Source organism: Sinocyclocheilus rhinocerous, unplaced genomic scaffold, assembly GCF_001515625.1.
Source record: "Sinocyclocheilus rhinocerous isolate Xijiao unplaced genomic scaffold, SAMN03320098_v1.1 scaffold5064, whole genome shotgun sequence".
Taxonomy (NCBI): Eukaryota; Metazoa; Chordata; class Actinopteri; order Cypriniformes; family Cyprinidae; genus Sinocyclocheilus; species Sinocyclocheilus rhinocerous.
Genome location: NW_015636846.1, coordinates 185,965 through 197,952, shown reverse-complemented (window position 1 = coordinate 197,952; position 11,988 = coordinate 185,965). Strand labels below are relative to the sequence as shown.

General features: G+C 37.5%; 2 protein-coding genes across 5 annotated transcripts; one reads left to right on the top strand and one right to left on the bottom strand.

Moving 5' to 3' along the window:
• Positions 1-4,689: 4,689 nt before the first annotated feature.
• Positions 4,690-8,549, top strand: LOC107748212 (gap junction alpha-8 protein-like). The gene is made up of 2 exons (XM_016562930.1): positions 4,690-4,842; positions 5,224-8,549. The coding sequence occupies exon 2, from the start codon at positions 5,237-5,239 to the stop codon at positions 7,424-7,426; it is 2,190 nt and encodes a 729-aa protein (XP_016418416.1). The 5' UTR covers positions 4,690-4,842; positions 5,224-5,236; the 3' UTR covers positions 7,427-8,549.
• A 708-nt stretch (positions 8,550-9,257) lies between these two features.
• On the bottom strand, positions 9,258-11,988 carry LOC107748214 (uncharacterized). Of its 4 annotated transcripts, none has more exons than XM_016562934.1 (9): positions 11,722-11,987; positions 11,466-11,570; positions 11,275-11,322; positions 11,094-11,165; positions 10,811-10,939; positions 10,243-10,368; positions 10,011-10,139; positions 9,573-9,620; positions 9,258-9,333 (listed from the first exon to the last, which is right to left on the bottom strand). In XM_016562934.1, exons 1-9 carry the CDS (start codon positions 11,737-11,739, stop codon positions 9,301-9,303), a joined length of 708 nt encoding a protein of 235 aa, XP_016418420.1. In that variant the 5' UTR covers positions 11,740-11,987; the 3' UTR covers positions 9,258-9,300. The 4 variants fall into 4 exon arrangements, with proteins under 4 accessions (XP_016418420.1, XP_016418418.1, XP_016418422.1 ...); XM_016562932.1 differs by having other exon boundaries at positions 11,466-11,575; positions 11,722-11,986; XM_016562933.1 differs by having other exon boundaries at positions 9,270-9,335; positions 9,576-9,620; positions 11,466-11,575; positions 11,722-11,986.

Sequence of the window (11,988 nt, the reverse complement as noted above, 5' to 3'; positions counted from 1 at the left end):
CAATTATGACTTTTTAACTCGCAGTTGCGAGTTTATATCACGCAATTCTGAGAAAAAAAGTCAGAATTGCAAGCTTGTATCATGCAATTCTGAGAAAAAAAAGTCAGAATTGCGAGTTTGTATCATGCAATTCTGAGAAAAAAAGTCAGAATTGTGAGATAAAAAGTCGCAATTACCTCTTTTATGTTTTATTCAGTGGCGGAAACGGGCTTCCATAGTTTTGAGTTAGATTTTTCTATGAGTGATTATAAGTTTAGCTTGTTTAATATCCTAGCTTGTTGGATAGTAGGCTAAGTCACCCACTGCAACTGAAGCCTGGAATACACTAGGCATCATACACTTACCGACTTTGTAAATAGTGACAGAGGAAAACTGGTCATCATACACTACACAACTGAGGATCACACACTAGAAGACTTTGAAGTCGTTCCGATCACAATAAACTCAATCAGAAACGTGCGTATTATTGCTAGGAGACCCTTGACAAATGAAAACAATATGTGTTCTAAAATTGGCTGAAAATATCAACATGTTTGATATCCTCTGACTGAGTAGAATCAAAGTCTGAAGCTAAAAATACTGAGTCTGTGACCATCATACACTACGTAATCTGGGAATCTGTCAACTCTAATTTGCAGACTGGCTCTGACTTTCGGCAACTAACGTCGACTGCTCCAGACTGTAAATCAGCGAAAAATCATGGCAAAAATCGTGTAGTGTATTCCAGCCTTTACACGGCGATAAGCCTGTGTGTGAACTGATATTAGGCTAATATTGTAGATCTACCGATGTGTTGGGTTTTGCTCAATATGATGTTAAGTGGCAGATCAGTGGGCTTGCTGCGGTTGAATATCTAAATAAAAGACGTCTTCAGTCCCAGACAAAACCTAAAATACTATGTTGAGGACGCAAAATAATTTAATAATTATAATATGACCACATGGTGAACCTGAACCAAGCTCATATTTAAACATGGTCTCCATGCTATGTACACATGCTGTGTACACATATCTATCCTTACAAGTACAATTTTGGCTGTATTATTGTCTCCCCTTCAAAAATTGCTCTTGAGAAATTGCTCTTTAGTTGAAATTTATGCCCTTGAAGCATTATGTACTGCTTACAGTGCCTTAAAAGTGCTTTGATGGCATAGATCACAGTAATGTAGCGCTGGTGCCTTTTTAAGTCAGACAAAATGTCTAATGCATTGTTAGTGAGTGGCTATATTGTTGTCAAACGTTTCATATCAGTAGGGTTGGTTAAGCACATTGGTCCAAGACTCCGGCATATCAGCAGGTCAACAGAGGTGAGGGTGTGTCAAATCTGTCTAGAGGAAGAACGGAGAAGGCCAGGTCTTTCACCTCCGTCCAAAATCAACATTTGTTCCTGTCGCATACACAATTGCGGCTGGGCAGCGCCGGCCGTCACACCCATCGAGGTGTTCTTTATGACCACAACCGGTCGACCAGCACAATGACCTCAGTGCAGTTACCTGCTCCATACACCCATAAACACACCACTCGTAATCATGCGAACGCACACACTAATCAGGAGTTTAGGTTGGCTCGGACTGATGTCCGCTTGGGTGAGTGAAAAACTCAGTGTGTATAAACTGTGATCGCTGAGAACAGTTTGTGTGTACATGGAGGGAAGTGAAGAGAATGCTCTGTGTATTCGGATAAATTAATTAAACAATCATTGGAAAGGGTCGAAAATATAATTCCCAGAGGAAGTGAGGCTCAGGAATAACGAGGAGAATTTAAGAGATATGTTGGAGGTGTGAACAGGGCTGAGAGTTCATAGGAATGAAGGCCCATTATGTTTCAAAACTTCAAGTTTAAAAGTTAAAAAAATATATATATATGATAGGAGCCCTTTTTCCTTAATGTCCAGAAGCAGGACAAATATGACCTTGTCTATTAGAAGCCTTTAATTTCTGTGGAGAGATTTAAACAAAATATTTACTATTTCATTGTCACTTCATCCTCCAGTGTCTTTTAAAATGATAATTACTCTTATTCTAAGAACTCTTTTTAGCAATGAAGAACTGCTGAAGTCTGCATTCATTCAGCTGTTGGAGATTTGTCATGTTAGACAGAGTAAAAAATTGCTTTGACTTAAATTCAAATGGTTGTATCTCTGTATGACACATGAACGTTGGAAAATATAATTTTCAGACTTCATTTAGTAATCTTCAAGCATACTTAATTTTCTCTCTAGGCTGGACTGTGTGTGTATTATTAGGTACTGTACTGTACCTAAAGTGCATTGGTTTCGAATGCATAATTCAACTTTACAGTGCCCCAGAAAAGCATTTGGCACTTAAGTCTCGCTTGTCAAAGATGTATTAATGTAATAATTAAATACATTCAATAAAACATCTAACAAAGTGTCATTTGCAAACAAATGGTGCCAGACTGCAAAGACTTATATGACTTTTTGAAGAGTTTATAACACTAATTGTGTTAGCGGAATTTATTTATTTATTTTAGAAAAGTCAATACATCAAATTTCATTACATCTAAGCTTAAATTGGTCTTTTAAGGGAGAGCAGGAAATGTATTGTGAGCCGATTAGCATTTGATAGTTGTGTTATAGCTTCATGAGTGTCTGCTGCATTGGCACAATGTGAGCTCACGCCTGACTGCACATGCTCCATAGGCTCAATGCTCTAGAATGACATCATGTCTTTCTGTGTCATCCTATCACTATTCATGTGGTTTATCCTGCCAGTGTCCACTATATCAACACACAAACCCCTCTAGGGCACAATTACCAGGGTCCAAAATGCAGGGTATACCATGAAGTAAATGAAATATTATATAGCATCTGTCTTTTCCAGTTTGATATTAATACTTTTTATTTTTAATGAATTAAAAAGATGGGTTAATGTATGTAAAATTAAAATATTATTTTATTGAACATAAAATATATTATATAATATATATATAAAATATATATGTTTTAAGTGAAGACACTTTTTTGACATGCAACATACTATAATCAACGGCAGATTATGATTAATAGTGAGAGGGTAACATAGAACAAAACTTGTTAGAAAAGTTGCAATTTTGATGACACATTTGGCATCATAATTTCATTAAATGATGACCCATTTAAAAGATTTCATCCGCAAGGAAGTTTATTTTTATATAGCCTTTCGCACACACAAGGACAACATAAGTGACACAGACTTCAGTCTTTTATTAAGCGTTTAGTTAATTATGCTCTTCTCTTTATCTTGATGTTTAGTCCTAATGTACACAGCAACCAGTCAAATGTTTATGAGAGATACTGTGCAGAATGGGGAAATGAATTGTGTAACTTGGAATAAACTCTCCGTCTATGTGGCATAAAACATTGCCCATTGACTGTCAGTCATATTGTTTTCCCTTCGAAAATTGTAGCACAAACTGTTTCCCCTGACAACAATAATTCAACAGTTTAGATAAATGCTAAACAATCCCAAACTTTAAATAAACCATTCCCGAGTCTGATAGGGTTTTGCCAACTGTTGCATGTGCTCTCTTAGTCAGGACTGCTACAGCATGAAAAACAGTGATTTTGGGGTCTCTGAGACCCCCCAAAATGACAAATATACACATTTTCTGACCTTTAACTATTGGGTTTTGTGTAATGTTCAAAATCTTGGTGTGAACCAACACTGTCAAGAATGTGTCTGGCCAATGATTCAGCTATGCAGGAAGTTTTTAAACAGGGTATTGTTGAAGTTTATCCATGTGTGTATGTGTGTTTGAGCTTCCTGGCCGATATCATAAATATGCCATTGCACTGCACTGTTGCCCCGTTATCACAAAACCATTAAACCTTATACCTCCAACACCCAGCTTTCCTGCATGTGTGTGTTTGGCCAAATGTTTTATTATCACCATTTCCTAAGGCTGTCTCCCTTGTGAAATATCACTGTTGTCGTAAGGTCCTTTGGCTCCAATTTCCATTTTGTTGAAGATTTATGGGTGGATAATTTACTGTGTGTATCCCACTACAGTGAAATGCAAACACTGAAATACCAAAATGCTGCTCCACCTATTATGAGAAGCCATGTCATGAAGTCTATGTCACAGTTTCCCAATTCCCACTGATGTACAACACATGAACAATAAAACAGTACATATTTTATACTGTCTGTTTGGGTCAGCATTCATTTCACTATATGAAGTATATATACTGCTGTTCAAAAGGTTGGGGGAAGATTTTTTGTTTGTTTTTTTGTTTTTGTAAGAAGTGTCTTATGTTCACCTTATGCTACATTTCTTTGATACAATAAAAACATATCTTGGATATATTCTGGTTGTCAAAGTTTGTGGAACATGTACCTATTTTAATATTTAAATAATGAAATCAATTTATAATATATAATTTCATACTATATGTATTTATATTATCAAAAGAACAGGACATTTAATAACCACAGCTTGGTTTTAATCATCTGATGTATCCTTACAGCATGTCATGATGAAGTAGGCCATTGCTGTGGGCCTCATGCCCCAATTTTATTTCATTTTTTAAAATGTATACTTTTGGTTCGGACCTGTGGATGGTGTCCTGTCCCTCTGGCCCCTCTGGCTGCGGGTCTGTTGATCCTATTGTCTTCTGCATCAACACTCGTGGTCTGGTGCATAAAGGGCATCTGGTTAGCAGCTTAGACTCTACGGCAGGCATGAAAAGCAGCCATCATAGCCCATTCGCTCACATCTGCTCAGTGGTGCGACAAGGACGAGACTGAGTCTGGGTGACTGGGGGACAGGAGTTCAATTCGCCCCACAGGCCCCAGGAGCAACGGACAGAACTGGACTGCACTGGACCCACCACTGTGCAAAGGTGACCATTTAGGCTCAGTTAACTTTGGCTCTCCATTTATAGCAATAGCTTTTTTGTCCAGTTTTGTTTTATGTCTAAGATGGCCTAAATTGTTGAATGTGAGCCTGTTGGTGATGTGTTTTGGCAATGGCATATCTGAGTCTTACAGTTGTTTCCTGGTCCTGTTTGTAAATGATCTGTTCAGTCTAGTTTTGTTTATCAAGAAGTTTACTTATTAATGAGAAGGTGCTTTTAGAAAATATTTTTCATAATATCTTAACAATAACTTTATTATAAAAAAACAAAACCGCAAGCGTATGATATATCAGGTTTATCATGTAAGTAAAACACTCTTGGACCATCTTGTTTCTCCCTAATTCCCATTGTCTTTCTTGTACACAGCTAATACACAACAATGGGAGACTGGAGCTTCTTGGGTAATATTTTGGAGGAAGTAAACGAACACTCCACACGCGTTTGGCTCACAGTTCTGTTCATTTTCCGCATTTTAATTCTGGGCACGGCAGCAGAGTTTGTCTGGGGAGACGAGCAGTCTGATTACATATGTAACACTAAGCAGCCAGGTTGCGAGAATGTGTGTTACGACGAGGCCTTTCCAATTTCCCATATCCGTCTATGGGTGTTACAAATAATTTTTGTATCCACACCTTCGCTTGTATACGTCGGCCATGCTGTCCATTACCTCCACATGGAGGAAAAACGAAAGGACCGTGAAGAAGCCGAGGTTAGCCACCAACAGGAAACAGGCGAGGAGCGTCTTCCACTTCCAGATCAGGGAAGTGTTCGCACCACCAAGGAAACCAGCACGAAGGGTAGCAAAAAGTTCAGACTCGAGGGCACTCTGCTTTTCACCTACATATGCCATATCATCTTCAAAGCTCTTTTTGAAGTAGGCTTCGTAGTTGGACAGTACTTCCTCTATGGGTTCCGCATCCTGCCGCTATACAAGTGCAGTCGTTGGCCGTGCCCCAACACGGTGGACTGCTACGTCTCCCGGCCTACTGAAAAGACCATCTTTATCATTTTTATGCTTGCAGTTGCTTGTGTTTCACTGTTCTTTAACTTTGTGGAGATCAGCCACCTCGCCTTGAAGAAGATCCGATTTGTATTCCACCGACCAGCTCCAGCGCAGTTGGAGCCTCTTGGACCACCTGAGAGGAACTTACCATTCCTTCTGAGCACCCTTGTCCAAAAATCCAAGGGTTACAGGCGCCTTGAAGAGGAGAAGAAAGACGAGGTGGCGCACATATATCCACTAGCTGAGGTTTGTATGGAAGAGGGCCAGTTCTTCTCACCTCAGCTGGAGAAGGAGCAGAAAAGGAGTCAGGAGGTGGTTATGGCAACAGTGCCACCTGTAGAGGAGACAATCATATGCGATGAGACTCAACCCTCCTTCATTCAGGTCACAGAGACACTACCAGAGCTTCCACCAGAAGAACCACTTCGGGAAGGAGATGAGGTAGACAGCATAAAAACTCCGACAGCTTTACCAGAAGTACTGGAGGAGCGTTCAGAAGGGGAAAGTGTGGAGGAAACATATTTAATATCACTTGAAGAGAATTTGGATATAGATCTAGGAGAACTGGCCTGTAGAGAGGTGACTGAGGAAAAGTCAGCGAAGGAGAGTAGCTTAATAGATGCTGAGCCAGCACAAGAAGAAAAACTTTCAGAAGCTGAAGATGAGAAGGAAAACTTACAGGAAATTGGGGAAAAAGAGCATAACACCTTTAAGGTCCAGGAGTTGAGGGAAGAAGGGAGTTTACCTGATGTGGTTGAGGAAGCGACAGCAGATGCGGTGTCTGATGAAGAGAGGGAACTTTGTGAAATTGAGCCTTTTGTAAATGAGGACATTTTGGAAAAGGCAAAAACTTTAGATGATGGTAAGATTACTGGAGATCTGGACATGTCTAAAATATCTGAGGGGGAGCAAGAGTCTGAGGCTTTACGGGAGGTAGCAGGGTCAAATTTATCTGACATAGAGCCCATTGGGGATGAAGTGGATATGGGAAAGGGCAAAGCTACGGGGGGTATAGAAGATATGGAAGGGGATGGAATTCAACGGGATGTAGTAGACTCAGAAGTGGGCAAAGCTTCAGAGGAAGTAGTAGATATAGGAAAAGGTGAATCTATAGAGGGTCTAGTGGATGCAGGAAGAAGTTGTGCTTTAGAAGATGTATTAAAAACAGGTAAGAATGAAGCTTTAGAAAATCTAAATGAAGTTAGACCTTTTGATACTGCAGTCAATAAAGGTGAGGAGGTTCTAGATAAAGCTGTAGGACTTGCTGTTGACACTGAACAGGTGGAAACTTTGGGAAAGGAGGAGGTATCCTTGAAGATAGAGGATCCAGAGGAAGTCCAAGTCTCTAGGGAGTGTGATGGGTCAGGGAAAAAAGAGGATTCTGTGGAATCTGGAGGCCCAGAGAAGGAGGAGTGTTCTGAAGAAATGAAGGCCATGGAGGCCACAGAGGAGATGATGGATGTTTCACTTGTAGCTCTGGAACTAGAGAAAACAGAGGAAACAAGATCATTAAGTCGTCTCAGCAAAGGTAGCAGCAGAGCCAGGTCAGATGATCTTACAATATGACTGAACAACAAGCAGAAACTTGACATAGAAAAATCCCCAAATTCCCAAGTGCCACATTATCAGGTGAATCATTGGACAAGCATGTTTTCTTGATCAGGGGTTTTCAACATGTCATGAAATGCCCCTTGCAGGTGAACCCCTTACTGAATGTATATACTTCATGTATAAAGGCCCATTAATACTGTATGAGAAAAAATATTATGAATTTCTTTGTAACCACCTAGAGTTCTGGACACAAGTTTGAAAATCCCTATTCTAGATGATACTTTTGTTTTACACACAAGTTCATCTAAAAAGAAAGGCAAAGGTACAAGAACACAAGAACAATGAATGATTTAGATTATGGAAATAAAAAATTACAAACAATCTTCTATAAAAAGTAGTAGCTTATTTCTCACAATGAACATTACTAAGGACATACTTTCAAACATAATTTGAATATCCTTTTTAGTCTTGCTTTTCAAAAAGACCCTTTCTTTATTTATTCAATTTATTATACTGTAACTCCCATGCAAGATAATCACAGAGAGTGACTTTCTGAATTTCTATCTGTCTATTGCTTTGACTATTTATGGTAATCTATACATTTGCCTATTACCGTTTTATGATTATCCTGGGCCATAATAATTGTGTTGTTTATAAATCTACAATCAATTTGTTTACAACATTTACATTCCTTTTCAGTAACATCTGGACTTCTGATACAAAGTTAATTAAAAAGACAGAATATTGTAATTGAGAAGTGGTAGGGTTTGATTGCAGGTAGCAGGACTAATATTTATATGGACTGTACCACAAAAAAAAAAAAAAAAGGATTTTATGATGCGTGTAATACGTTTTCTTTTTTCTTTTGAAGACCCTAAATAAAGATACCACACTGACTGATGACCAGTTGTGCTGTTTGTATTCATATAAATTTTCACCTGCCCATGAACAACAACAATATCTGACATCAACAATGATTTTTTTAAAGTGTAATAAAATAGTATTTGCGGAAAGGGTATAAAAATACATGTTACATAGTGAAATTGGACAAAGATTACACATGTATGACCTCTAGTGGTCATACACTGAAAGAACAACAACCAAACAGAAATGAAAGTACAGATGTGTGAAGACCCAAAACAACCCTTCTTCAAACCAACATGAAAAACATGAAATGTGCCAACATATTTTTGTTTAGTATCAGTGTGATATAGTGTTTGCAACTTCTTCAGACACATATTTTGCAACCTTGACACAAACAGGACCATAGTCATGCATTTACAAAAACAGTGTCTACAGAGTGTCTGTTCATCTTTGTTTCTGTTCACAAGATATGTTCTGTTCATGCCTCCATGGCCAACATAAAAATGAAATCCACACAGTGTATTTACATAAAACACCCACATACATAATTATTTAAATGTGTGATAGCAGAAGTGCAGTCACAAAAAAGACCAGTGTAGCATACCATCATATTTGCATCAATGGATCAAAGTGCGTTTGATACTGTCCAGTACAGTGGCTGCATATTGACATTTTTCTTTCTCTTCTGAACCTAACACACGGCAAAGACTATTTTCAATTCACTTAAGTTTTTTCATTCAAACAAATTAGCTACATTTTGTCATGTGACTATATTCTGTGCAGATTTCGCTCTTCACAGACATTCAAAGAAATGTAAGAATGATAATAATGAGTCTGCCTTGATTTAAAGGTGTTTATTATAATATATTCTTTTTAGATAAAAAAGCAATAATTTACATCCACTCTGATATCGTCAGTCACACGTCTTTAAATGTTTTCTTTTCTGCCTACAGGTAACGATGTCCTGAGAGCTGTCATATTGGTGGTATGGTGATGCCAAGGTGAGGATTTGATAATTAAGTCTTTCAAAAGATGCCGTTCAAATGATGATTGTCAACCTAGAAATGGAAAGAAAATATACTGTCACTGAAAATACCCTTCTACTGCAGATAACTTTTCCTTCCCTATGCTTTCTTTGTTTCTCTTTCCAGATGATGAAATGTTTCTCTTTCTATATGAAGGAAGAATTTCATCTCGCCCTTTCTTGTAAATGCACAGCTTCTTGTGCTTACAAGAAGGGACCACAACACATACGTGAAATAGTGAAAGTAACACATACGTAAAATAAACGCCTCACCTTTTTTCCATCTGATCTATGTTGAGGCTTCTGTATCAAAATGAAATCCTAAAAAAAAAAAACCTTAACCAGAAGTTAGATCATCTATTCTATGGCACTAGTTAGTTAAATAGTTGGATTTCCACTGTGGAAAACATGAATATAACATGCACAACATGTTTAAAGTCTGCCATTCCAGTTTGGTTAGAGTGAGTTTTACATCCAAACACCTGAGGTGGTTTTCAAACAGCAGTCAAATCTTATAGGAAGGGCCCCTTGATCCAGTCTCTGTAATATAAGTCTCTTGATTTTTAAATTACATGCTATGAAACAATTTCTCTCGCCCTCATTTTGACCATTATAAAGGTTTTCTGCATATTTTACTTTTCATGTTTCTGATATATAAATGTGCTACATGAGCAAACAAACATCTGTAGAAACATGATCTCAGTATGATACCTTTTCCTTAAGTAATGTCTTCATGATAAAGTCCATAATTGGAAGCATGCTGATCAGCTGCCCTTTTTTCCATTGTCTGTAAAGATTGAACAGTTCTACTCTAGCGCATCCTTCTTGACACACTGAGGACTAAACGAAAAGAGAGAAATGAACAAGACACAGTCAAATACGCTTTCATATGCATAGGATTAAAACGTATGATCAAGTAATGAAGCTTTTTCTTATCACTGACCTTTGGGAGTGACTGCAAAATATGAATTAACCACTGAAAATCTTTTAGAGCATCTTTCAGGCTCTGATCTTGATGCTTTTTGATGTTCAGAGCTTCCAGACTCCTGAATTTCTCAACAGTGGAAATCTGATGAGATACCAAGTTTTTAACAATAAGTACTTTACAACTCATCTTTTTGTTGTATCTGTAATAACTTTTCTGCGATTATATTACATTTCAAGAGATACAGCTGAGGCTGATACACTATTTGTTGTTTTGAATGTATTCAATTTTTATCAGTAAAAATTAGCTAAGATGAACCAAAGGGACTAATTACAGAAGCCCCCTAACTAGTCATTTTGTTTCATTTTCATTTGAACATATCCATGACCTTAACACACAAATCATAAATTCCAATACATTTGAAATTCTATGAAAATTTAACGGGTGTAGGCAGGGTTCAAAATGATGTGGTGTCTTATTTCTTCCATGGAACATATGGCTTGTTTTACATTTCAGTTCCTTATAAGCTGGGATTTTTTTTTTTATTCCAAATCCATTTTTACATGAGATCTCGAGTCACTATTACCTTGCCCATGTTGTTCTTGTATTTTGACCTCAAACATTTCAGCTCTTTAGACCATCTGAAAATAAAACCTTTACATTCTTCTAAACTCAAGTCATCAACCATCTTAAAAGCTTGGGACTGTCCAGAAACCTGAAATATCAAATAGCAGAAAGAGTTATTCATTCATTGTCTAGACAAGAAGAATGCCAATGTAGATAATCTTTCAATTGCTCATAATTTAGCTATGTCAAGACAGAGATAATCTTATACGAAAGTTTATCAGCAGAAACAATGTGTAATCTACCTTTGCTGTGACTCTGTTTAACTGTGTTGCTAGGTCTATTATAATATTGAAAGTGTCCAAGGTGTTTTGCTTCTGTGTGGATACAAAGACATAGACACATGCATGTATAACTGTCATTCAAAACAAAGCATAATGAATTTATAGGCTGATTTCATTAGTAACTAAATCAATGTAAGTATACCTGTAGAAATGTTTCCTTTGATCCTAATGTATTCCTTAACCTGTTTACCTGTTAGATAAAGTTTGGTTAAAATAAATGGGAAAAGTTACGGCCCTCCTTGTCTGTTCATGTTTTTCATCAACAAACAAAAAAAAAAACTATGCACACATTCAGATACCAGTAGACGTAGATGTTTCGTGATGAAAACGTACTATTGTAGTAGACAACTCTGGCTTTGTGAATGGTTCAGACGTACGATCATATTCTATTTTAACAGTCTTGCAAATTATTTTAGTTTTCCATGTGGACATGACATCCTGTCCTTTAAAAAAAAAAAGTCTCACATTAGCATGTAAATCTGCATACTGAATGAGAAAGTAAAGCCAACTGAATGACCTGTTGACTTTAAACGAATAGCACATATTTCCATTATCACATAGGTCATTATCTGTATATTTATTGACTTACCGTTCCTTGGCAAATCATGCAGGTTCCGAATGGACTTGGACAAAATCCCCATGTTCTTATCCTTATATATATCGTAGGCTATTTCATATAGACGAACGCTTGAGAATATATAGGCTACTGAACAGTTGTTGTTACAATATATTCACTGGGTGGCGCTTCTGCAGCCTATTTTCCTATGTGGGCTTGTCCTTAAACTGAAATCACGTGATTGACGAGAGCCAGGCTGTCAGTGATATGAAGGTAAAATAATGCCGGTGTCATGAGAAA